Source organism: Chionomys nivalis, chromosome 2 (genome assembly GCF_950005125.1).
Source record: "Chionomys nivalis chromosome 2, mChiNiv1.1, whole genome shotgun sequence".
NCBI lineage: Eukaryota > Metazoa > Chordata > Mammalia > Rodentia > Cricetidae > Chionomys > Chionomys nivalis.
In genome coordinates this window covers 24,410,404-24,436,392 of record NC_080087.1, presented here as the reverse complement: position 1 = coordinate 24,436,392, position 25,989 = coordinate 24,410,404, and the positions used below count along the sequence as shown (strand labels likewise).

Sequence of the window (25,989 nt, the reverse complement as noted above, 5' to 3'; positions counted from 1 at the left end):
GAGGGCATGTACATTTGCACACTTGTGACCAGTTTTGATGTTGAACTTTCAGACTCTGGTTCGTAATGAAATGGAAAGGTGTGTTCAGGCTTTCTTCAGTGGAGCTCTTAGAGTAATGATTGGGAATGGCAATACAATGCCTCATGAGGTTTCCTTCACTACTGTTGGCAATGAAGAAGAGCAGAAATCATAGCTGAGCTTTTCTTTTCTTCTTCCAGAGTTTGCAAAATGACCTTGAGGCTGAACAGGTGAAGGTCAACTCCTTAACCCACATGGTGGTAATTGTTGATGAGAACAGTGGGGAGAGCGCCACAGCTGTCCTGGAAGACCAGTTACAGGTGAGGACACTGGCCAGCAGGACGGCCCTACCCACTTCCTCCTCCTGCCCACCCTACTCTAAACAAGTAGACTCTGCCAGTCACCTTTTTGTTACTGTAATGAAGTTCCTGAAGCAGGCTACTTTATAATGAAAGTTTACTTAGCTCCCAGTTTTGGATGCTGCTGGTCCAGACAGCCTGACACATGTTCTTTGGCTATTTCAGAATGGAGTAGGAGCATATGTATGTCTGTGCAGTGCCTCTCCCTTCATCTACTAAGCCATTAGGATTTAATCACAGTGGGGCCACCCTTCATGCCCTGGTTTAACCTAGTTGAAATAAAAACAAAGCAGAAAACCCCCACCAAAACCTCAAAAAGAGCCCGCCCTCAAGCTAAACTTCCACCATCTTGATACTATTCATGCGAGACCTTGAATTCAGGGTGCCGTGGGGTGGAGATGGGACACAAACCATGGTACCCGCCTTTGGTTGTACTTCCCAGTTGGGGGGGAGGGCTCCACATGATGTGGGTTACAGGCTTGGCCAGCTGTTCCTGCCTTCATTTCAGCTCTTGCAGTGAAGGCATGAGACTATCATTCAGCCGCTTAGTACAGAATATTAAGAAGATCTGAGAGCCCAGGAGCTCACTCTGTTGTTCCCGGACTTTCCCGTGTGAGGCCACTTGAGGAATTTGTGAAGGAGAACAGAGCCTGAGAAATGTGGACTGCGGCTGTAGCACAGTGGTTGAATGCTTGCTGAGAGCATACAGATCTCTGGATTGGGCTCCACAAAGTGTAACAAATAAAAAATAAAATAAAAATAAAAAAATAAGCTTCAGCCATATAGCCAATTTGAAAATACATTGCATTCCCACACAAACCCCCAGTGGAGTGGGAACAGGAATTCCACTTGCTTTTTTCTCAGCTCTGAGTAGTTTAAATAATTACATTCTATGGAAACTAGTTTTTTTTTCTCATATATATCCTTAAAAGTATTTTTCATAGCTACTAATGAGAAACCCTGTCTTTAAAAACCAAAGGAAAAAGAAGTATTTTTCATAAGTTGGTGCTTTATCACAAGGAGTGATGGCAGTCCTGGCTTTCTTGGGAAACTGTATGACTGTGCCTCCTGGCTGTTCTGATGGAGGCTGGCTTCTCCCTTCCCTAGAAACTGGGTGAGCGCTGGACAGCGGTATGCCGATGGACAGAAGAACGTTGGAACAGGTTGCAGGAAATCAGTATTCTGTGGCAGGAATTACTGGAAGAACAGGTATGAATGAAACTCCCAATCAAGGACAAAACAAAGTGACAAGGAGCCCGTCATTTCCTTCAGGCTGTGGAACACGGCGCCCTCTTCCCTGCCTTGGGAAGGACAGAATGGGAAATAATTTTGAAAATATTTTATTGACGTTTGCAAATAACTTTAAAATTAAAAAAAATACTTACAAGGATAAGCAAGTTATTTTGACCACTTGTATCACTCACTTGAAGCTTTAAATTGACCGTCTGTTCATTATTGATTGCTGCTTATTTAAGGAATTAATTCATTTGCTTGCCTACAATTTTGGTTTGCTTGATTATTTATTTATTTGTTCCGTTCCTAGACTCACTGTGTAGCTAAAGATGACCCTGAGTTTCTGATTCTCCTGTCTCCAACCTGTAAATGCTGGGATTACAGGCGTGGTGCACTCTACCTGTTTCCCATGGGGAGTGAAGTCAGGAACTTGTGCATAGCCATACACCCTACCAACTGAACATTGGCAGCCCCCTATTTATTATTTTGAAAGTTAAATTTCAATATTTTATTTCCATTTATGTTCTTTATTCATTATGATCACGGTATATAGCTCCACGGTAATAATCATTTGATTTCTGTTCATTATTTATAATGTTTTGTGCTTAGATCTGTACCATTCTTAATTTTTAAATTAAAATTATTACTGGGTTTCCATTGTGTGTCCCATTTGAATATGTAACAATACAATTCCCAGTATATAGTGTGTACTCAGTAAGTAATGGGTAAAGGAATAGCCTCATTATATTGTGAACATTAAGTTATAATCTCCCTCTTACCTCTTAGCAGCATATGGGCTGAAATTAATGAGAAAATATTTTCTAGCATTGCCTTTAAAGGAACACTCAGTTGCACTGTGCTGAAAAGCTGTCTGTGCAGTTTTTCTCTTAGAATGGTGGCCCTTTGCCCTTCCTTTCGTGTTCCACAAAAGTCTTTATCAAGACAGAATACAAAGAAGTGAAAATTTTTTCTTCAGTGCAAAACACTGTGTAGTAAGAGGCCACTTGTTTGTTTCCCGGCCATGCAGACTCCCGAAATAATCACACAGAAACTATATTATTTAAATCACTGCTTGGCCCATTAGCTCTAGTTTCTTATTTGCTAGCTTTTCCATCTTAATTTAACCCATCTCCATTAATCTGTGCATCACCATGAGGTCGTGGCCTACCACCAAAGTTCATCTGTCTCTGGCAGTGGCTCTGTGGTTTCTCCCTAACTCTGCCTTTCTTTCTCCCAGCGTTCAGTTTACTTTTCTCCGTCTAGCTCTGTTCTACTTTATCACAGGCTCAAGATAGTTCTTTATTCATTAACGAATGGTGTTCACAGCATACAAAGGGGAATCCTACGTCACACTTGTAGCCTAGAAAATAACCAGATACAATGTTCCCACTTTCTTAAATACTTCTGCCCCCCCCCCAAAAAAAAACAACTCTGTTCTCTTTATGGGGATCAGGAGGCAGATGGGTGAGATTGTGTGGCTTCTCCTTATGCAGTGGCTGATACAGTACATTTTAAACACAGTGTTGCACACTTGTCTAAACCTAACTGATTAACCAGCATGGTGGCCACTGTTGTTGTCCTTGCCCCCTTTTCTTCCCCTTTTTCCTCTTCCTCTTCCACCTCTTCTGTAAGTTAAGGATGACATAATGGATGTACGAGTGTGGCTTGGTTGGTTGCACTCTTGCCTAGTATATGAAACCTTGGGCGACATCCTTACTTGTCCATAAAGTGGGTGTGGCACATAACTGTCACCCCAGCTAGGGAGACAAAGGCAGGAGGACCCGAAATTCGACTTTATATCCAGCTGTGTAGCAGATTTCAGGCCTGTGTGGGTGATGAGATCCCATCTCGAAATAGATCGACACCAAAAAAGAATCACATATTAGACTCGATTCTGCTTTCTGACGTGTGGGTGATGCCCTTTAACAATGTGTACATTCACCTGGAACTTTATGATCAGGTGAAAGTGTCCCATACAATAGTTAAATATTTTTCTTCAGTAATCATTATTGTCAGAAAAAAACTTAGTGTGGCCTTTCTGCTACCCTGCTTTGCTTATTTGTTTTTTGTCAACTTGACACAGGCTAGAGTAGGCAGTCCTCTTGTTCCACCTTTGCTGCCCTGTGTTCCTGTCCAAGACCCTCAAAGACAGGTCGTGACCCGTGAGTTCAAAGTGGAGACTAAGCCTATGCTTCCCAAGTTGCTTTTGGTCACAGTGTTTTATCAAAGCCATAGAAAGTCGAAGACATAATTTATTGACGTCTGGAAATAACTTTGAAATTAAAAAAAAGAAAGTAAAAACCAAAGGATATCAAGTATTTTGACCATTTGTATCCCTTAAAGCTTTAAATTGAACATTCATCCACTGACTGCCTCTGTGACACTTTAACTCCTCTCTCTCTCTCTCTCTCTCTCTCTCTCTCTCTCTCTCTCTCTCTGTGTGTGTGTGTGTGTGTGTATTATATCTGCACCCTCTGTCTTGTTCCCTGGTTATCTATTTGAGTATACTATCAACTTTGCTAGACTGGATCTAGGATTTGAATGCATCTTTTATTTCTCTTTCTTTTGGGATTGTTGGTGCTACTACACTACAGAGATAAGGAATAGCTTGATTAATAAGACAATTGAGAAAGAATTCATTCCATTTTAAGTCCAGAAGTAACCCCTTTCCCCTGAGCTATATAAAAAAGCATTTCTATGATAATTATTACTTTGGGGATTGCCTTAATGTGGTCACAGTTGCCCCTCAAGGGTTATCTTGTTATATCACTTAATATCTTCTAAAAGAACACGCACTTTTGGCTGTGAATTTCAAGTATTTTTGTTGCTGGCCTTGGGCCATCCTCAGACTTCCTCCTTTAATGGAATTGCTTTTGAACTTTGACAGATTGCATACTTTTCCTGCACGGTGCTGTGGATGGATGGTTGATTTAGGGGTAGGGGCTCATGACCCAGCTCAGCCTGTAACTAGCAGGCTGACTTCGATCATGTCACTTGACTTCTGTTTTCTTCTCTAAAATTAGAAGCAGGGATGAGTAAAGCCCTCTGTACTTCCTCTTCCTTAAAACTAGAGTCGTACAGGGTGGTGGTGGTGCACACCTTTAAACCCCTCACTTGCGAGGCAGAGGCGGGAGGATCCCCCGTGAGTCTGAGGCCTACAGAGTGAGTTCCAGAGCTACACACAGAGAAATCCCATCTTGACACCCCCCGCTCTGGGGTGGAATCCCAAAAAGCTTAGAGTTATTATATGATTTTTTTTTTTTTAAAGCTCAGCATATGTGGACTTAGCGTCTTCGATCTACTTATCTTGATATTTGGGGTTTAGTTACTGTATGGAATAGTGTTTTCCTGCTCCAATAAAATCCCTAGCCAGGTTTCACGTCATACAACTATGAGTCCCAGGTGCTCAGAAGGCTGGGATAAGAGGATTTCAAGTTTAAGGCCAGCTTGATAACACTAGCAAGACCCTGTCCAAAACAAACAAACAAACAAACAATAAACAAAATGAAACCCAAACCAAAAATATGCTAGAGGCTGGGAAATATATAAGGACCAAAAGGCTTATTTTTATTCTTTTCTGAGGTCCTACTAAGGATTGAACCTAAAAGTCTATCAGTGAGTTACACCTACTGTCCTAAAGGCTTGCTTCATTCCTAGTTTTAGAGATGGAAACATCAAAGAATATGGTGCTAGCTCTGGTGCGAAACCCCTCTCTGTCACATCACAACACTTAGCACGGTGGTGGGAGTAGGCACCAAAGGAAGAGTTCATGTGGACCCATAGGAAACCAGAGGTCAGGAAGGGGTCAGCCTTGCTCTTTGATAGCAGTGGTTCTCGGGAACTTATGGAAGCCCCAAAAGTACTTCCTTTCTTTCGAGAGCAGTACCCTCAGTGACCTCCTACTAGGCTCCTCACATCTCTTACCTGCCACTCTGGTCACCAAAGTCTTCTAGCATAGTAGCCCTTGGAGGACACACAAAATCCCGTCCACACATTGCCAGCCACCCTAGGTTAGAACTAATAGCAGGTTTTTCTGTTGTAAGTTGTAGGAGACTAATGCTTTTGCCAATCATTTGCTCTCTGTACTTAGGTATTTAAAGTTCTTATTATCCTTAATTACATGTGATGTCATTAATACAAGTTAGATATTCAGGAACTTGTGTGAACCACCAGATGATCTCCCATGTATATTTACAATGTTTGTTATTACTTGTAGTGTTTGTTGGAAGCTTGGCTCACCGAAAAGGAAGAGGCTTTGAACAAAGTCCAGACCGGCAACTTCAAAGACCAAAGGGAACTGAGTGTCAGCGTCCGGCGTCTGGCTGTAAGTGTGTCCCTGTCGGTGTCCGTTATAAACCTGTGATGTCTAGTGTTTTCTAACTAGGTGTTAATACAGTTGAGTGAGTACAGGCTATGGCTCATTTGCCATTACTCTAAGACTGCTGCCAGCCTTGGTACTGAACCAAGAGCCATTTATTGTAGCAGAGAGAAGGGTACCACAAATCTACCTCTTATACTTCCTGGGGAAGATAAGCCTTGCTGAGAGAGAGAGAGTTGCCTGATAAATATTTTACATACTAGATTTTGAAGGAAGACATGGAAATGAAGAGGCAAACACTGGACCAACTGAGTGAGATTGGCCAGGATGTGGGCCAATTACTCAATAATCCCAAAGCATCTAAGAAGATGAACAGTGACTCTGAGGAACTAACACAGAGATGGGATTCTTTGGTTCAGAGACTAGAAGACTCTTCAAACCAGGTACCTTACAATTTGGGTAGTATATTCCACCATGAAGTAAAATTGTGCTAATGCAGTACTAATTGGCAATAAAAATGAGACATTGACATAATATGACTGAACCAGGAAAACATCCTGATAACCAAAAGAAGCCAGCCATGCCCATTGTGGTTCTGTACCTCTGGAATGTGCAGGATAAAGTCTGGCAGGACGAAAGGCACTCATTGGTTTTCAGGGAGGAAGGATTGGGGAATGAGATGCTGTGAGGTTGCCAGGGGTGGGGATTAGGGTATGGGATGTTGTGAGGTTGCCAGGGGTGGGGATTGGGGTATAGGGTGCTGTGAGGTTGTCAGGGGTGGAGAGTGGGGTATGGGATGCTGTGAACAGGTATTAAGTTCTATTTTGGGGTCATTAAGTGGTCTAAGAATGTAAGTTCAGCCAGAAGAAAAGACAGACAAGGGTTATAAGCTAATCAACGATAGTACAAGCTCTTTATTTGGAAGAAAAGCCTGCAGAGTGGGTCTCCAGTTCAGGAACCAGAGCTCACTGTCTGCTTGCAGACTGGGAGGTTAGTCACGTGACAGAAAGGGGAAAGGAAAGGACACTAACATGTTTTCTCTTTTGTCCTGTGCAAAGAAAAGGTGAGTGGCAACTTAAAAAATGTCAATAAACATCTCTTTTGGTCAGCCGTTACTGGGGGTCAGCAGCATGGCCAGAACAAGAAGTGAGAATTGCCATTATTCAAGCAGAATGGAGGAGCATTACAAGATGGCCTGGCCATGGCTAACATGGAGTTATAGGAATAGCCGCTGAAGTAGGCTATTCCTTTGCTTTTAGGTAGCTCTGGCTTAACCTCTAACCTTTAATCCCTGCCTCTACTTACCAAGGGCTGGGATTACAGGTGTGTGCCACCATGGTTGGCTTGAATTGCACATTTTCGCAGGGAGAGTTTTGTGTGAATATCTCTCAGTAAAGGCCTTCATATAAATCCAAAGCTTGGTGTGACGTTTCTTTCAGGTGACTCAGGCTGTTGCAAAGCTTGGCATGTCCCAGATCTCTCAGAAGGATCTTTTGGAAACCATTCACGTCAGAGAACAAGGCATGACCAAAAAGTCTAAACAGGAGCTGCCCCCTCCTCCCCCGCCAAAGAAGAGGCAGATCCACGTGAACGCGGAGGCCAAGAAAAAGTGAGAGACAGCCCAATGTCGGGCTCGCGCGGAAAGTAGCTTGCACTAATCACTAATCAAATGCGAAGTTCGACATGCTCATTATTATGGAAATGCAGTCCTGAACTCATTTGCTGCCTTTTGAGTCTTTGGAATATTCTGCTTCACAGGACCCAAGCATCTAAATTGCCTCGAGGGATTTTATTCATCCTCTGTTAGATTTGGAGACTGATGGAATGCAGCAACTCTTCCTTTCTCATCCCCCTTCCCCATCCCCCCTCCACCCCCTCAGGATTGTTTGCAGCTCCCCCTTTATTCTTTCTTTCACATGTTAAAGGATTGACAGTCTGGCTTCTGATAAATTCCTTATTCTTTGTGAATCTCTTTCCCTTTCTCACTGTTTAAAATAGCAGTTCAGGGAAATAATATAATCTTTGGTCTCTCATGCCCCTCCCCTCTTCCTCCCCATCCTCTCCTTCCTCCACGAGTTCAGGTTTTCTTTGTCAATTTCTTTATCAGGTTCCTGTTTAACTGAAAGACCTCTATTGGGTTGAAATATCTCTTTTGTTATTGATTCAAAAAGAAAGCTGGAGATGGTTAGACGAAGGGGAACTCGGCGGCATTCTTTGGGCCTTTGCTGTGCTGTGTCAGGTCCTTTAAGATGTACTGTGTTCCAGGTACTGGATCTTATATGACTGGTCACAGTGAGCCCTTCACAGGGCCTCTAGTTTGTTGTCATGTCCTGCAGTGAGATCCCAGGGCTGGGATACATTTTAAGTTATGAGGGGCCCGACTTAGAACGAAGTGCTTTTCATTGTCTGGTTTTTGTGAGAGAAAGCAGGATTCATGGTGTACCAGCTGGCTTTCTTTTTTACCTCAGCCTGTTTTCTGCCTCCTAATGGTGTCTCGTGAAGGACTAGGGCACCTGGAGTTCCAAGCAGCAGCTGTAGACCCCGGACTTTGGCAACGGCAGCAGGGAAGAAGACACCGCTGTTGTCAATATTAGCAGCGATCTTCCGTTTCCTGAATCCTCCTTAGCTGCTGGGCGCATCTGGCAGCGCGAGTCTCCAGGGCTGACTTTGGACTAGACAGGGTGTATCGTGGTGTGAGTCTAATTTAAACTTGCCTGTAGTGAAGAGCGAGCCATCCACTGCCAGAAACAAAACACTGTACCCAAGGTGATTTAGACAGCTCATTATCATGTCACAGGACAGGAAGTCCAGAGGTGGTACAGTTGTGGTAAGAGAATGTGCCACCTCTGGCCTTCTCCGTGTAGTCCCTGCTGTCATTGGCTGGGTGGCTTTCACTCTCAGCAGCTGGTATTCTTACCAAGCTGTCCTCGATGTCACTGGCCAGGTCCCTTCAGTGCATAAACAACCTTCGGTGTACTTCCTGGAGGTGCAGATGAACTCAGTCCTGTGTCCCGTCCCCTTATCCCAGTCCATCCAGTTTGGACAAACGTACAGAGAGGGTGTTGTGAGCAGTGAGCTACAAGGGGCTAGTCATAACCTTCCAGATTAGATTGATGCGGACATTCGTTACTGCGTTAATTTCTTCACAGAGGCCCGAGTACATGTCGTGCGTAGTAGCAGAAGGCAGTGAAATCTTACTTGTAATGTTTCTACATCTCAAGCTTGCCTCTGAATATTCTGTGTGCTGTCTCTGTAGAGTAGTGGAGAGCTCAGGAGTGCCTCTTTGAGAGTCTGCAGGATGCCCACTGGAATTTCTAGTTTTTATCCCTGGAAGATAGGCTTGGACAGGGCTACTTAGATAATAGCAGGAGCAAAGACGGTTTTTCAAGAAATGGCAGGCACATCCTAGGAGGAGGCCATGGAGCACAGCAGAGAGGAAAGATGGAGACTCGAGGTCTGTGACCTTTTGTGGGTCATTGGCACATATTTGGCACACACGCCTCCATGCGCAGAGCTGCTTCTCGGCAAGCGTGTGGTATCTGCTCCCTGTCAGCCTTGGTTGCGGAGGCTGCTCGTCTTCCTCAATGCCAACTGGTTTTTCTCCCGTGTGAATCTCTCATCATTAATGCAGTTCAGTTTTCCTTTAGTCTCCCCAGCCCCTCTTGGACATGGCCCCGCGTGAATATTTGAGGTTAGCTCTCGTATTCATTCCCATTGTCCTAAAGCTGAGGCTCTCCTTAGCAATTCCTGGTGTGACGTAGTTTTCAGACCCTTTCATATATTCAGTCTGCCATGGAGATGGTGATGAATTGAAGTGAACTCCACAGACAATTGAGAGCCCTAAGTAACCATTTATTCCCAGGCTCAGCTTACAGGGCATGCCTTAAATATGGTACTTTGTTCTCTTTACTTTTGATGCAGATAGTAGTCAATTTTATTTTATTTTTTTTGTGGATTGTTTTTTAATCTGCTCAAGAGAGGCATTTCCACCTATCTGGTTATCTGCTACTGGGGTCAGTGTATCTAACTCATTTTAAGGATAGACACTGACTTGGTCTCCAAGGCCATTTTAACTGTACGATCTTTGGGCTTTCTTCTTTTCCGAAAGATTATGTAGTAATCTTAGTGAGAAGACAGAAGGAAGATGCTTGATGACTCCTAGGTTCTGGTTGTCTCTTATGTTATGCTCAAGTAAAATTTAGGGACCCTCAGGTCTCTGAAGTAAAGAGAGTTTAATAAGTGGCCCCTGGGCAAATTTTGAATCCCGAAGTAACAAAACTGCTCAGTAAGTAGAAATGGGCACTTTGAAACTAAGAGCCTAAAATGCTCTGTGTGTGTGTGTGTGTGAGTGTGTGAGTGTGTGTGTGTGTGTGTGTGTGTGTGTGCGTGCATGGGGTTCCAGAGGTCAGCCGTTTCTGAGGCATGGTCCACCTGGCTTACTTGTCAGTGAGCCTCAGGAATTTGGCTGTCTCTGCCTCCCTAGCTCTGGGACTCCTAAACATGCCACCAAGTCTTTTTAAATGTAGGTTCTGGGAATCTAATCAGATCTCTCAGGGCAAGCACTTCGGCTCCTGAGCCATCCATTTCCCTAGCCCAAGGCATTCCGTTGTTGCTGTTGTGGTCGTTTTGGTTTTTTGAGAGACGGTTTCTCTGTGTTACTGCCCTGACTGCCCTGGAACTCACTCTGTAGACCAGGCTGGCTTCGAACTCACAGAGATCCACCATTCTCTGCCTCCCAGAGTGCTGGGGTGTAGGAAAGATTGGGGACAGAAGTTTCAGTTGTTTACATTGCAGCTAGATTGTCTGTAGCTAGAGAAGAAACTGCAAGGCAGGGGAGGTCTGAGGATAAGTGGGTGCACAGTCCAGAGAGGCATTGCTGCTTCTGGTTACTAGCCTGGAACATTTATATATTAACAGGTGGTGGTGCCTGGGGTCAGTTTTAACTTACTTTCAGGAATGTGGAACTAGTGTATTAGTTCTGGCTGGTAGCTATTACTTGTTTAATTCTCTTAACTCTTACCTTCTCCACTCTACACCTAGCGATTTAGATTAAGATACTGTAGACATGCCTTTTTAAAAACCACATACAGAAAACTTACCTTAGTGAAGGGGCAATTATTCAGAATCTACGAGAAACACATTAAGGGATGCTTCCCAGCGTCATCATCAAATCCATCTTTTCCTGTTTGTGATATTGATACTCGCTGGGGTGAGGGGACTGGCTACATGGACTATCTTTGTTTGATTTATTTATTGGTGTGGGCAGTTATTTAAAACTTTTCTGAGCTCTATTGCTTCCACTCTAACAGGAATGATCAAAAGTGTGTTTTCGTTGGGCGATTGTGGCACAGGCCTTTAATCCCGAGTAGTCGGGAGGCAGAGGCAGGTGGATCTCCATGAGTTCAAGGTCAGCCTAGTCTACAGTGCCATTTTCAAGACAGCCAGAGCTACACAGAGAGACCCTGTCTCAAAAAAAAAAAAAAAAACGGAAAAAAAAAAGGAAAAAGAGTGTTTTGTTTTCATAGGGTGTTGTGAGGATTCTTTGTGTTAGTGACTTACCTGAAAGGCTTGGCTGAGGGCTGGTCACCTTCCTCTCTGGGCTTTTCACCTGCCTCTGCATTCCGTGTTCAACCTGCCTGTTCTTCCTTCTCTTATTGCCGCTCTCTTGGGTTCCTCGGCCTTCTTTGGCAGCCTTTTCTTTGAAGCATCTGGTTCCGTCCCAGCAGTGAACAGGACCCTATGAACAGAGTCTTATCAGTTCTGTGCTCAACACCCTTTATTGCTGTTTGTTGAAGTCCCTAATACATCAGCCATGGCCTTCCAGTAACTGGCACCTGTGATTTTTGGCTCTTTTCTAATTAGCCTTACCTCACAGCTCTCACTGTCCCAGACACACCTGTTTGCAGCTTGCAGAGTATGACCCCCCTTTCCTTTATCTTCCCTTCACAGGGAGAGCGTACAACCACTGTTATGCCCTGAGACCATCTTGTCCCTGGATGGGTGAGGAGTCAATCCTCTGAAGTGCTGCAATTATTAACTAGCAAATTCTTTTTGTTATGACCTGTCACTTTTCATTGCTTCCTGATGACCTGAAGCTTCTTGAAGGCTAAGTTAGGTCGAGCTAACTACATATTGTATAAAAACAATTTTAGAAAGGTTTGTCATTGTTCTTTTCTGTGACCATCTCATGAAATATGGTTTTTTGTTATCAGCAATAGCTTATAAAGGTACAAATGATTCTCAATTAAGTAAAAAAAAAAAAAAACCAAAAAACAAAAAGAAAAAAGTTCATTATTACTCTATTAACCCTGTAGTGTGCTCACTTTTAATTGTAAACGTGAGATACTGTTGTGGTGGCTGCTCTCTTTGGGCAGTGTTTGATAACACACGCCTGGTGGGTATTCAGGCTGTCCCTTACTGGGCTAAGGCATCAGTGAAGAAGCCAGTGGCAGAGCCTAATGTCTCCGTCTTGAACCAGGTTTGATGCTGTAAGTGCCGAGCTGCTGAACTGGATTTCGAAATCAAAGAGCGCCGTTCAGAACACAGAGGTGAAAGAGTATAAGAAGTTGCAGGAGACTTCGGGAATGAAGAAGCAATTGAAGGTAAAATATAAAATAAACATGCTTGGAAAGAAAATAATCCATTGCGACAATTTTCTTATTGGCCTAGAGAGGTGGCATTGTCTAGAAGCTTCCGTGAAATCAATGTAGCTACAGATGGATTTGAGGGCGTCACACTATACATCAGATTCCCACATGTAGGAGGAATTTTTCTTCCTTTTTCCTCCTGAATCAATGAGCTGTACATACAGTCATCATTTCTGCCTTTGAATGTTTAGATCTACATAGTCTGGCACCTAGCTATGTAGGACTTTGTGTCGTTCCACAGAAATTTTGCCTTTGTATACAACAAAGCATTTGGTGTATTCAAATTTTCTCAATATATTCTCTTTAAACAAGATAGCTTTTAAAAATAGGCTAGAATTCATCATTGAATCCGTGGAGCCATTTAATGGATTAAAAATATCGGGAAAAGGGTTTCGAGAAAGTTACCGGAAACAAAACTTGTTTTTATTGCACACCAAACATTACAGAGAGTCTGTGTGAATAAAGTGTGCTCGTACCCTGCTGCCCCTCTCAACCCTTTTGCAGCCCCTTATCCCAGGCTAACATCCTTGTTAGAGAATTGCAGCTTTCTGTCTTGCTCAGGTACCAGGGAGGGAGTCCTAGGAAGGTTGTATCTGAGTTAGACACATATAGCTCTCCTCACTTTCCCCAATGCACCAACCACTGCGTAGCCCCTGCTTAGCTTATGTTTGCATCTTGTTGGGTGTTTTAAGCAAACTGGAGATGACTTGAATGTTCAAGAGGGTAGAGGCAGCTATATGCAAACAGTACACTGTTTTACCTAAAAAGCTTGAGCCATCTCAGATTTTGGTGTCTGGCATTCTCCACAGACAGATACTGATAGCAACTGTACTATGATAAGAACACTTTAGTGTGGCCTATGAAGCATATTGCCATTACTTTACAATTGCATGTGAAATATGGTGTGTTCACACCTGAGTTAGGATTAGACCATGACCATCTATAATGTCAGCAAATAAAACTGAGGCTCAAAATCATTTCTTGTTCTCTGGCTTCTCCTTGGTGACCTCTGTCATAGCTATAGTCAAGTTCCTTTGTCCCCAAACCATTCTTTTCTTCTCTCTTTCTCCCACCCCTGTTTCATTTTGTTTGAGACAGGTTCTTACTATATAGTTTTGTCTAATCCTGTAGACCAGGCTAGCTTTGAACTCATAGAGTTCAGAGGAACTCTTTCCTCTGCCTTTATAGTGCCGAGGTTAAAGGTGTGTGCCTGAGACCTGATGGTTTTAGTGCCTTTAATCCCAGCACTCTGGAGGCAGAGGTAGGTGGATCTCTGAGTTCAAAGCCAGCCTGAACTAGCTCTACAAGAGATAGTTCTATCTCGAAAAACCAACAAAACAAAACAAAACAACAAAAATGGTGCGTGCCCAAACCTTTATTCTTACGGTATATAATAAACTGTTTGTGGATGATTATCGTAGACCCAAAATACTAATTTTAATGATTTCCTCTTGATAGTAACTCGTAATTACAGAGTATATAATTTCTCCTTCTAAAAGAATCTAAAGTGTATAGTCACTGTAATTATTGGTTCTGAGATTTCCTTTTTCAGATTTATTAATTCTCAGAGAGTTAGAGAGTGGCCAGGAATTTCTTAGTTTCTTCATTGTAGGACTTTGTAGGTAAACTTTGAAAATACCTAAAGAAAAATTAAGAGGGCGCTAAACACGAGATTTTAAAATGATCCCAACATTATATTGAGAGGAAGTTATCAGTATTTTATATTTGTGCTTTATTTCCAGGGATTAGAAAAAGAACAGACAGAAAGAATTCCCCGACTTGACGAGCTGAAGCAAACTGGACAAACCCTTCTGGATCAGATGGGAAAAGGTGAGACCCTGCGGGGCTTCTTCCTTTTAGAGTTTTTAGAAGGCTACGCTTGATATTTGCAGTTTAACACATAAAACATTTAATAGAAAAAGCTCCAAAGAAAAAAAGCTGGTTTTCAATTTTTTTGAGTCAGCAGAACTTCTTGAAAAAAACCCTAAAATCTTATATTGAAGCTTTTTATTAAAAACAGATAAAATCAAAGTCATTCTGCTCCCGCATGGGGGCGGGGTTAGAAAACCAGAAGCCGGGAAAACCTCAGCAGAGCAATTAAAATCCAACGGTGCACAGGATTTTAAAACCTCACCTTAAGGGTTACATACTCTGAATTTTTTTTAATCTAGACGAGGAAAAATTTTATGCGGGTAACATCTTAGATATGAAGCTGCCTTATGCTGTTCTAGCTTCATTCTGTCGATGCGACAAACACCACTTCCCAAAGCAGCTTGGGACAAAGGGGTTTCTTTCCACTTAGCTGTCACACACAGTTTACTATTGAGGGAGGTCGGGGTGGGAACACGGGCAGGAGCAGAAGCCACGGAGGATGCAGCCTGCTAGCTGCCAGGTGTGTAAAGCCCAGGACCACTTCTCTAGGGAATAGTGTTGCCCACATCTTTTAACAATCAAGACAATCCCCCCATAGTGTACTTCCTGGCCAGTGTGGTGTAGATAATTCCTCAGTTGAGGTTTTCCTTTCAGAAGATACAATGGTGTGTCAAATGGGGGTGTTAAAGCTAATTAGGACACTCACTAATGTTTAATTTTTGGTCATTGTTAGAGGATCACATTATGTACTCTAGAAATATTTTCTACTTAAATTTTGTGTCACGTGTATTTGAAATCCCCCCCCCCCCCCCCCGAGACAGGGTTTCTCTGTGGTTTTGGAGCCTGTCCTAGAACTAGCTCTTGTAGACCAGGCTGGTCTCGAACTCACAGAGATCCGCCTGCCTCTGCCTCCCGAGTGCTGGGATTAAAGGCGTGCGCCACCACCGCCCGGCTCCCCCACCCATTAATTACGCATGCGCACTTGTCACAAGCACACACAACAGACACACAGCCAGGACTCGAACCGACGACCTCAGGCCCCATGGGCGGCGCTCCCATCCTCTCGGCCAGCTCTCAGACCGTTGTATTTGAAATTTTTGCAATCACTAAAGACCCCACCCCACATTAAAGTCTTGCCTAGACATAGAGAAACCTAGAATTAGTATTTGGTTTTGCTATGGCTGTTAAGTTTGGCATATAGATATTTCCTTGCGGTGGGGTGGACCTTCCTTCCCGCCTCTTAAGAAAAGAGGTGATAAGCTGAGAAAGTCAAAGACAGGGGGGTGGGATTTTCACTCCGGTGAGGGTTACATGCTCAGCCACTGTAGTGGGTCCATGCCAATGCTAGCGCATATGCAAGGGCCAGTCGGACTGACTGGACTTATTGCAGAACCTCCTTTCTTGAGAACTCTAGAGGGAGGGCACCACCCGCCACATTTCCTGTGCACCTGCTCCTTGTTCTAAAAATACTCACGTTGCCAGTCAGCTGGCCGGGGCCTTCGCTCCGCGTGTGTGTAATTCATGGATAAGCAAGGGGCGTGTTAGTCTCCTGCAGGCAGCTCTGGCATCTCTTCACATGGGACAGCAGTGTCTGGCTTCAGCAGGCAGGACCAATAGCGGGTAGTGCCCTCTAGTGTAAAAGCTCTTGTGCAGACTTCCCACAGTGGGGTTCTTCTACAAGCATAGAGTTGTTATTGCGTGTGTAGGCTAGGAAGTGGGGACTCTTCAGCCCTAGAAAGTGGCTGGCTTTGTACCTTGTCAGTGGGCACAAGCTCTAGGAATTCCTCAGCCGTTGGCAGTGGCCAATGTTATGGCTTCTGTGCCCATAGTGGCTGAGAATCTTGGCTCTAAAGACTTGGCTTTCTGGATCTGTTCCGGGGACCATAGCTCGCAGTTTCTTTTCAGGCTTTCTACCAAACTCAACTCTCCACCCTCTCTTGCCTTCGGTTTGCTTCCACCTCTCCTCTTGTGCCTGCCCTGTCTGTTCTTTCACACATCTCAGTTGCTGCTTGTGGCTTTGTCTGTGGTCGGTGTTGTGGGGGAGTCTTAGGACATGGCTAACTCTGCCCTTCCGTGGCTGTCAGTAGAGGCCCTGCCTATTTTGCAGCTGTGTATACAGTTGGCTTCTCTGTCATTTTGGCAACTTGTTCTGCCAGTTGCGCTGGTCTATCTCTTCTTTAGGTGTCAAACAGATGACTTCCTTGCTTCTTTTGAGGTTTAGCTTCCCAGGACTGCTCAGTTCTGTGTTTCCTTCCTCCATCCTTCCTTCTTTTCCCCAGTTCCCCTCTCCCCCTTTCCCAACTCCTTCCCTGAACCCCACCTCCATACGAGGGGTTGTGAAAAGGGCTTTGCACACACCAGCCAAATGTTCTACCCTGCCTTTTCTAAAGCTATTTGGCAACCAGTCTGGCCCCTTCCCCTACTACCTCCCTGTTCAGATCTGACTGCTTTGATCTCACTGATGTCGTCTCCACAGTGTCTGTTGCTTCTGCCTTCCTGGCACTTGTTCAACCCATCTGTCTGAAAGTTGGCAAGAAAAGACCACTCCGGAGAAGCCTTTTATTGGGCCTAATGTTGCAACACCAGGGAAAACAGACTAGCTAGCTCACTCAGTGAGCCAAACAGTCCACTCATGCAGCCAGAGAAAGGGTGTTTGTACCAATCACAGCAAACCCACAACTTAAAATTTTTCATTTATACCAAGTGTAATATTGCCTCCTTTGCTGCGTAACTGTCCCTAGCATTGCTTTGGGACCACTGGGCTCTGGCCTGTTTGGAAATGGTTGCAGTGTTATATTTAGTGTTCGCTGAAGGATGTGCTAGCAAAATGTTAATGCAAAGATTGAAGCTCTCGGGGTTGGGTTGGTGCTACACCTTCAGGAGCTGGGCTTCTGCTGCAACCATGACTGTCACGGACTCTCCTTAGGCACCTGTGGGGCTTTCCATGCAGCTGAGGCTGCGTGAGGGCAGCTGCTTGTCTAGTTTACTGACAGTCCTCCTGCTGACAGCAGCAATGAGACTCCAGGAGCATCATTTGGGGAGTTAGGATGTCCCTTCCCTCACATTTGTATTTACAGGAAAGTAAGCAACAGAAGGAATGCTTACAGTAGGAATTTACGAACATTCATATCAGTTTAAGCAGGGTTTCATAGCACGTTATATGATGTCCAGCTTCTGCCCAGGGAGCTATGGGATCCCTTTGCCTATCTTTGTAAGATTTTGTGTCTGCTTCTGCCTCGGCCAAAGTTAAACAACCACGACACGATGTTGTAGATTAGTTAGACAAAATCTTTAAACCAGTAGTTTTAAATCGTTAACTTTTTCCTTTTGCTTGTATACATGAGTTGTTTTGCTACTACTGCTTTTGGATTAAATTTTTCTTTATAATTTATTTTATTTATGTGTCTGAGTGTTGTCCAGCATGAATGTATTTTCTCCATGTGTGTGCCCAGAACTTACTGAGGCTAGAAGAGGGAGATGGGTTCCTTAGAACTTGAGTTATAGTCTGTTGTGAGCCATCATGTGGGTGCTGAAGCCGAGCCTGGATCCTCTGCAGGACCATTGAGTGTTTTTAACTACCATCCCTCCAAACCCTTATTGTCACTATAATTATTTTGAAAAAGGGTCTCATGTCTCATCACATAGGGGAGATTTCTTCAGCTACCCTAGTGCCGTAGTGATGGTCTCTCATCGGCTTTTAGAGGAACGGTGCTAATTTCCCTCTCAGAAACGTTATTTCCCAGCTTACTTTTCTTTCTCGTTTGATATCACTTGCCCTGACATAAAAATAAAGGGGCTGGGGTGGGGGAGATGGCTCAGTGGCTGAAGTACTTGCCTTGCAAGTGTTAGCCTTGGAGTTTGGATCCCCTGAACCCACCCATACATGCTGTTGTTTGGCAGCCAACCCAGCACTCTGGAGGCAGAGACAGGGGTCCTTAGATCATGCAGGCTAGCTAGACCAACCCAATGGATCAGTTCTGAGCTCAGGACACCTTTTTTCAATATGAAAGGTAGAGAGTGATGAAGAAAGACCCTTCCAGAAGCCTTCATGTGAACATGCTTTCATGTGTATGAGCATGTGTGCTTGTGAGTGTTGATGCACACACACACATATGTCTGCCCACATACGTAGGTATATAGCACTCAAACAACTGCCAAAAAACCCAAAGTACCTCAACCAACCAACCAACCAACCAACCAATCAAATAAACAAACAAAAACCAAACCAAACTAAACCAAAACAAAACAAAAACCCCCAAACAAAACCAGCAGTGGCTGATGTTCCTCTGCTAGCATCTACCAGAAGAGAAGTCACCACGCTAAAACACAGCTTTCATCACCATCGGTCACACAGTTGTCAAGAAAAATGGTGACTTTTTTCTAGTCCATGACTCTGTAACAGTGAGACGTGCCCAAGGGCTGTGGTGTGCATACCTCGCTTAGGTTTATTGTTCTGTTACCAGCTTGATGGTGGGAGTGCACTTCAGCAGCTGACGTGGGTGGTACTTTCATCCACGGCATGCATGTTTGTGTTTTTGACTTCTAGGGGACGTAGTGTGACACACAGCTTTCTCCACATTGTTGGGGAAACACGAAACGGGAGTGACTTCTTGTTTCCCATGACATTTCCCTTTTAAGCTGCATTTTCATTACTGTGGATTTTGATCATATGTGTTTATAAAGAAGACTCATTTATTGCCCTCCTACTCACATCCTGAAGATGCTGAATCTGTCTTTTCAGTACAGATGTCTGCCAAATAGAAAGATCCCGTTGCCGCTTTCCTGTATCTTCTCATACTCATTTTAAAAAGATTTGATGGGCCGGGCGATGGTGGCGCACGCCTTTAATCCCAGCACTTGGGAGGCAGAGGCAGGCGGATCTCTGTGAGTTCAAGACCAGCCTGGTCTACAGAGCTAGTTCCAGGACAGGCTCCAAAGCCACAGAGAAACCCTGTCTCGAAAAACCAAAAAAAAAAAAAAAAAAAAAAAAGATTTGATGGTTTTTATAGCACCAGAAAAGATATGGAAAGACCTATTGTTATAGGTAATTTTAAAAAGCCATTTCTAAAACCACTGTGTACCATTCTAAAATTTGAGAAAAAAATTTAAGAGTTTCAGTGACTAAAAAAGGATAGCTCAGTGGGTAAACTGAGTTCCTTTCCTGGAAACCACATGGTGGAAAGAAAACCAATTCCAGCAGATGGGCCTCTGCCCTCCATGGGCATGCCTTGGCATGTGGGCAGCCCAACACAAAATAAGTGGATAAATGTAAAAACTTATGAGATTAGTGTAATACAAATGATAGCATTTTTGAGCTGCCTTTGTCATTATTTTGACATTTTTCATGTTTATTTATATGTTTAGCATGTTCAGTCGGCTTGTTGATACTTCTTGAGAGTGGGTCCTGGTTTTGTATTTCTGCATCTTTTGTTACTATAGACTTGAGCCAGCTCTGAGTTTTGCTAGCTGTCTGCTTTGTTTTCTAGCTCTGCACAAATTCAGGCGTCTTAGTCTATTTGCCTACATCAGATTAGAGGCTTATTAGAGTGTTAGGGTGTCACAGATGGAAACATGGATTCTATGGGAGAGGAACTGGCTGTTGCTCTGTGAGATAGTCACACCACTCTTGAGCGGCTCTTTCAGTGCTCCCTACTTCCCTTAGGACAAGGAATTAAAGGACATCCAATCATTTATAAGCGGATCATTGCGAGTTTTAGTTCCATTAGAAGGGACCTAAGGGAATGAGCATTGTATGTTGCCGCGTCTTTCACTGCGTTAGAGTGTGTAGACTGATTCTAAACAACCTTGGTATCGCTAGATGAAGTGTCTGCTCTGATGTACTTGGACTTTTCTGTTTGTGTAGAGGGCCTTTCGACTGAGGAAATAAATGATGTTCTGGAGAGGGTTTCATCAGAGTGGAAGTTGCTATCTCAGCAGCTGGAAGATCTGGGAAGGAAGATCCAGCTTCAGGACGATATAAATGCTTATTTTAAGCAACTTGATGCCCTCGAAAAGACCATCAAGGCAAAGGAAGAGTGGCTGAGGAATACACCCTTTTCCGAATCACCACAACAGCCCTTGCCAAGCTTAAAGGATTCTTGCCAGGTAGGAGACTAAACAGCCTTTGGCATAGAGCCTTTCCATGCTGAGTCTCACATGTAAAGAGGATATGTCATTCAATGTGTGTGGTGAAAGACATGTGTGTTTGCACACATGAGTGCCCATCTCTGCTTGTGAAAGCCAGAAGACAACAGAGGACATTAGGTATCCTGCCCTACCACACTCTCCCTTATTCCTCTGAGATGCAGTCTCTCATGAACCTGGATGCTGCTGTCTAGTAAGCTCCAGCTGTCCTCTTTCTCATAACACAAGGGTTGTAACACAAGGCAATACCCTCATTTTTACATGGGTGCTGGGGATCCAAACTCAGGTCTGCAGGATTGCATAGCAAGTGCTCACACCCACTGAGCTGTCTGTAGCCCAAGAAGCTGTATTTTGTAAAAGGCAAAAGATTTTACAATCAGGGGAGAGAGCAGAGTGTAGGAGAGAATGGATCTTGTATCATGAGCTCCATGTTCATTTTCTCTATAGCTTTCTCTGGGGATTTTCATCTTCATGGAGTGAAGTGATCGTATTTTCTCTCCCTTAGAGGGAACTGACAGATCTCCTTGGCCTTCACCCCAGAATTGAGACACTGCGTGCAAGCTGTTCAGCCCTGAAGTCTCAGCCCTCTGTCCCAGGTTTTGTCCAGCAGGGTTTCGATGACCTTTGGAGTCACTACCAGGCTGTGCAGAAGGCTTTAGAGGAATGCCAGCAGCAACTTGAGAACGGTAAACCACGGCTTTGGAGTGCAGTCACGTCTTCTGTCTCTGTGCATCTCTCTGTCTGTCTCTCTCTCTCTCTCACTCTGTGTCCGTGTCTCCTCTCTCACTTTGCCATAATCTAAAAATTACTCCCAATATTTAAACTTTCTGCATATCGGAGTTTCTGCACCTGTTTTTCTCCTCTGCACCTGTGTGGCTCGAGGTCTCAGTCCACCAGACTATTTCCTGAGCTCTCACTTGTTTATAAATAGGCAACATCACATGCTGGAAAATTGTGTCAATTAAATGTAACGACTTCTGGAAGATTTTCGTTTTCCTTTTGTGGTGCTGTGTTGACATCCAGGACCTCGTGCATGCTAGGCACTTGGTTTGCACTCCTCCCCTTACGGAGATTTTTTGGGAAGAAACAACTTTGCTTGGACCTAATCAGACCAAGCAAAAGCATCGCCAATTTCTATTTGCTCCCAGTGGTTAGGGTTTTTTTTTGCAGCACCGCCCATTCCTTGAAAAAGAAATCTCTTCGCTCTCCCAGAATTTGAGCAAAATCTAAGAAGTTGGAATTGGAAAAATTGGATTAAAATTTTGTCGGGGAAGGATTTGAAAGCTTGTGTATCCTGTTGTGTGTTTCTTCAGCGGTTGCATTGGATTGTTGTGGGCTGTGTGTACTCAGTGCTGTGTCTGCCACCTCTACTATATTTCCTGCACATTGTGCACCGACATTAGGAATGCATATGTGTTAGACAAACGTGTCATGGCGCCTTTATGTTAATGGTGCATTCAGACTTCATGCATTCCGCTCATGGAAATCAGTTAGCTTACAGTGTGACATAAATACTAGACAAGACTCCTTTCTCAGCCGGCTGGCACGCCAGGCTTTCGATTCAGGACAAGGATCAGTGGCAGGCAGTTTAACTCATGCTGCTAATTGGTCTCACCTCTTGGGGCTTCACATCCACCTCACTTCCTCCTCACAAATGCTGATTGTTTGGGATTTTTACAGAGCCGTGGATGGCTAGGCTGTGCTAGCTGGCTGTTGCCAGCCATTCCTGGTTCTTCCTGTCTGTAGGGTTTCCATATAGTTTGTGTATATTCATGGGATTTCAGGAAGGCTGGTAGGGGGATCTGGGCTGCCTTTTATTCTTTGTGTAGCAGTTGTGGAAGGGGAAATTGTGGGAGACAAAAGGAACGTTGTCCTTCAAGCTTCATCGAGACATTTCAGCATGATCAAATGAAGAAAAATGATAACGAGTTAATATTTCCAACCTCCGCCTCCAGAGGAATGAAGCCACAGCCTGTCTGTTTGAAATGCCAGAGGGATGACCTATTTTATTAACCAAAAGGGATTCTTTTCAATTGTAATCGTGGGGTCTAATTTATTATCTATTGGAATCTTTTTATTATACACAAAAGAATAATGCTGCAGACAGTAACAGGATTAGGTTCTATGTTGTTTTTCCTGAGTAAGTGTGTTTAACTCATCAGAACTGAAGAGCCAACCTGGACCTGTGTACTTGGACACATTGAACACACTGAAAGAGATGCTAAGTGAGTCAGAAAAAAAAGCTCAGACATCTCTGGACTCCCTTAATGATCTCACAACGGTGGAGCAGGCCCTGCAAGAGAAAAAGGTAAGCTGTGTGTGAGAACTCTCTGTCTGATGGTCATGGTAGGCATTTGAAGTGGTTTTTCAGTGATTAAAAAAATGGCCATTTTTGATTAAGTCTTTACAAATTATTAAAATTTTATTATAAAAGTGGCAGATTTAAAATAATGTTTTTGTTCCCTGGCGGTGGTGGTGCATGCCTTTAATCCCAGCACTAGGGAGGCAGAGACAGGTGGATCTCTGTAAATTCGAGGCCAGCCTGGCCAACAGAGAGAGCTCCAGGATAGTCTCCAAGCCTACAGAGAAACCCTGTCTCAAAAAGCCAAAAAAATTGTTTACTATTTAATAATAATATTATTGTAAAGGTTGGTGTTACTGAGCCTGGAGGACAATTGTGGCGACTCGGTTTTCTCTTTCACCTTGAGTTCCAGGGAGAGAATTGAGGTCCTCCAGGCTTGTGTATCTTTATCTGTTGAACCATTCTGCAGGCCTAAGAATTTATAATTTGAAGCTCAATTACTGAAAACAATTTATCTGAGGTCCATAAACGATATGGTCTTAAATATTACTAGGGGAAATGTATTTTCTTATAGGTCACATAAAATTCTGAACCTGTTCATAATCTTTTAAATATCTTTCCTAACTAAAATGAAGTTGGACTGACTTTTTTTCTTTTTTATGAGGCAGGGTTTCATTCTATAGTTACCTGGCCCTACCTGAGTGCAGTCCCCCTGCCTCAGCCTCCCTAGTGCTGAGGTTGGCGGTTATAAGCCACACTGAATTTGATACTAAGTTTCTTGTTGATTAATTTGCTTTCCTGCTTCTTTCTTAGTGGTGTAAAGTCTCTATGCTGTTGTAGCTGATAAAAGAGACCAATGCTTGACCTTGGGTTCTTGGCACACTGTGTGTTCTGTTCCGGGTGTTTTTTTTAATGTACAGAATATACTATGCCATCCTCACCAAACTCATTAAGACAAAGCCCTGACTTTTCTGATTGACTGTTTTTTTTTTTTAAATTGTTTTTTGAGTAACATCTCTGTCCTCCCCAGTTTTCACTGCATGTGCATTATGTGTTGCCTTGTGTGTATGTGTGTGTGCATCAATATATATCATATCACTGCATTTGTGCAGATGCACATTGGTATATTGTTGTGTATAGTTCTAATTTTAGGAAACTTTTTTAGGCCCTTGATGAAGTTCTTGAGAATCACAAACCTACATTGCATAAACTTTCAGAAGAAACAAAGATTTTGGAGAAAAGTGTGCTTCCTGACGTGGGAAAAAAGTTTAAACAAAAATTTGATGATGTCCAGGGGAGATGGAGTAAAGTAAAGGCCAAGGTTTCCAGAGATTTACATTTGCTTGAGGAAATCATCCCCAGACTCAGAGACTTTGAGGTAAGTCAAGAGGCCAAGAGGAGTTTGTGCTTGTTTCAGGGCACACAGTGATCATCACGTAAGCCTGGAATGTCTTCTTTCTAAATAGTTGGCATTCTTTCTGGTCCCACATTCATTATATGCTCAAGTTGGGATTTACAAGTTGCTTATCAAAGGCATACTTTTAATATGCCAGTAGACACATGCTTTTCTTTGGTTTTGTAAAGAATGCTACTTGGTAGAGGTGAACTAGACCTTGATGAATATATCGCTTAATAATGATTAAAATAGAGTTTCAGCTTGGGGTTCTACGTGGTGTAGGAACCAGCCATCAAAGTATAGCAGTGACTAGTCGGAGTGGAAGAAGTTCACCTAGTAGGTAGCAGAGAATGGAGTAGGGGACATTGGGGGAATTCTCCATATCCTAGACTGGCCTAAAACTTGCTATATAGTCAAGGATGATCTTAAACTTCTGATCCTTCAGTTTCACCTCTCAAGGGCTGACGTTACAGATGTATGCCACTGTATCTGCTCTTTAAACCAGGGTAGGGATTAAAATCAGGGTCTTATCATGCTAAGGACTTTAGTGTTTCTACTACAAGTGAGTAACTTTTCCAACCTTCTGCTGTGCTCACAGAATGTGTACATTTTCCAGTGGTGTATATGAGACTTATACTTGTCTGTGACTGCAAAATTTTTGATGATGTTCCCATGGTGACTTATTGATGATTCACAACAAACAGTGATCTCTCCCTCCCCTTAGCTCTAAGGCATGTGTTAGTCTAAAGACAGTTTTGGATGTCATAGCCATTGTGTAGGGGTGGGGTAGGCAGGTGACATTGGAGGGGTGTAAGCCAGGGATGCTGCTAGCTGTTTTATAGTACACAAGTTGACTCTCATAGAAGCAGAAGCACTTAGTCCCAAGTGTAAGTGGTTCAAGGTTGATCCGTGCTGTGTGATCTGTTTCTATACCTTCAAATTTCAATCTTAGCTAGAGTTGGGGGAATTCACGGGTGATGCCTGAGAAGTTTGTTTTAGGGTCAGTTAAATGTTTGTGCTCTAGTTTCTTTCCTGTGGCTAAAATACACTGACCAAAATAGCTTAGGGGAGGAGACAGTTGTACTTCTGGTCACAGTATTTTGTTAACGGCAGGATCTCAAGAAAAAACTTAAAAAGCAGAAACCATACAGGAACACGGCTTCCTGGCTTGCTCTTGGAACTATGCTTACCAGGCTTCTTATATACAGCCCTAGATCACCTGCCTAGAGAATCACCCTCTTACATCTAAGTCAATTAACCATCAAAACTATTCCTCCCAGACATGCCCACAGGGCAGTTTGATCTGTCCTGTCCCTCAGTCGAGAATCTCTAATGCTTGTCTGTGTCAAGTTGATGTTAAAACTGACGAGGATTGTATGACAGTATTTGAATATGGAATTTCAAGAGAATAAAATTGCTTCTTAAACACAGAAGAGAGTCTTGGGCTTAGCATAATCCAGTTTTAGAATTTATTTCATTGTTGTTGCTAATATTTGTTAGCTGGGTAGTCTGTCCCACCAGGTCCCACAGCCGTTTAGTCTCAAATAAACACATAGAGGCCTACATTAATAATAAACTGGCTTCTTATTAACTCTTATAACTTATATTAGCCCATAATTCTTGTTTGTGTTAGCTTGGTACCTTTTTCGGTGAGGTAGTCCATCTTGCTTGCTCTGTGTCTGCCTTCCTCTGTGGCTGGA

At 43.4% G+C, this 25,989-nt stretch overlaps 1 protein-coding gene across 3 annotated transcripts in view; it reads left to right on the top strand.

Moving 5' to 3' along the window:
• Positions 1 to 25,989, top strand: part of Utrn (utrophin) — a 528,929-nt gene that overhangs the window by 154,548 nt on the left and 348,392 nt on the right. For all 3 annotated transcript variants that reach the window (XM_057761785.1, XM_057761787.1, XM_057761786.1), the window contains 11 exons: positions 219 to 338; positions 1,485 to 1,586; positions 5,827 to 5,934; positions 6,192 to 6,371; positions 7,368 to 7,537; positions 12,407 to 12,530; positions 14,318 to 14,405; positions 20,311 to 20,552; positions 21,097 to 21,277; positions 22,754 to 22,899; positions 24,059 to 24,271. In XM_057761785.1, the coding sequence (XP_057617768.1) occupies positions 219 to 338; positions 1,485 to 1,586; positions 5,827 to 5,934; positions 6,192 to 6,371; positions 7,368 to 7,537; positions 12,407 to 12,530; positions 14,318 to 14,405; positions 20,311 to 20,552; positions 21,097 to 21,277; positions 22,754 to 22,899; positions 24,059 to 24,271 (1,674 nt within the window). The remainder of the gene's footprint in view (positions 1 to 218; positions 339 to 1,484; positions 1,587 to 5,826; positions 5,935 to 6,191; positions 6,372 to 7,367; positions 7,538 to 12,406; positions 12,531 to 14,317; positions 14,406 to 20,310; positions 20,553 to 21,096; positions 21,278 to 22,753; positions 22,900 to 24,058; positions 24,272 to 25,989) is intronic.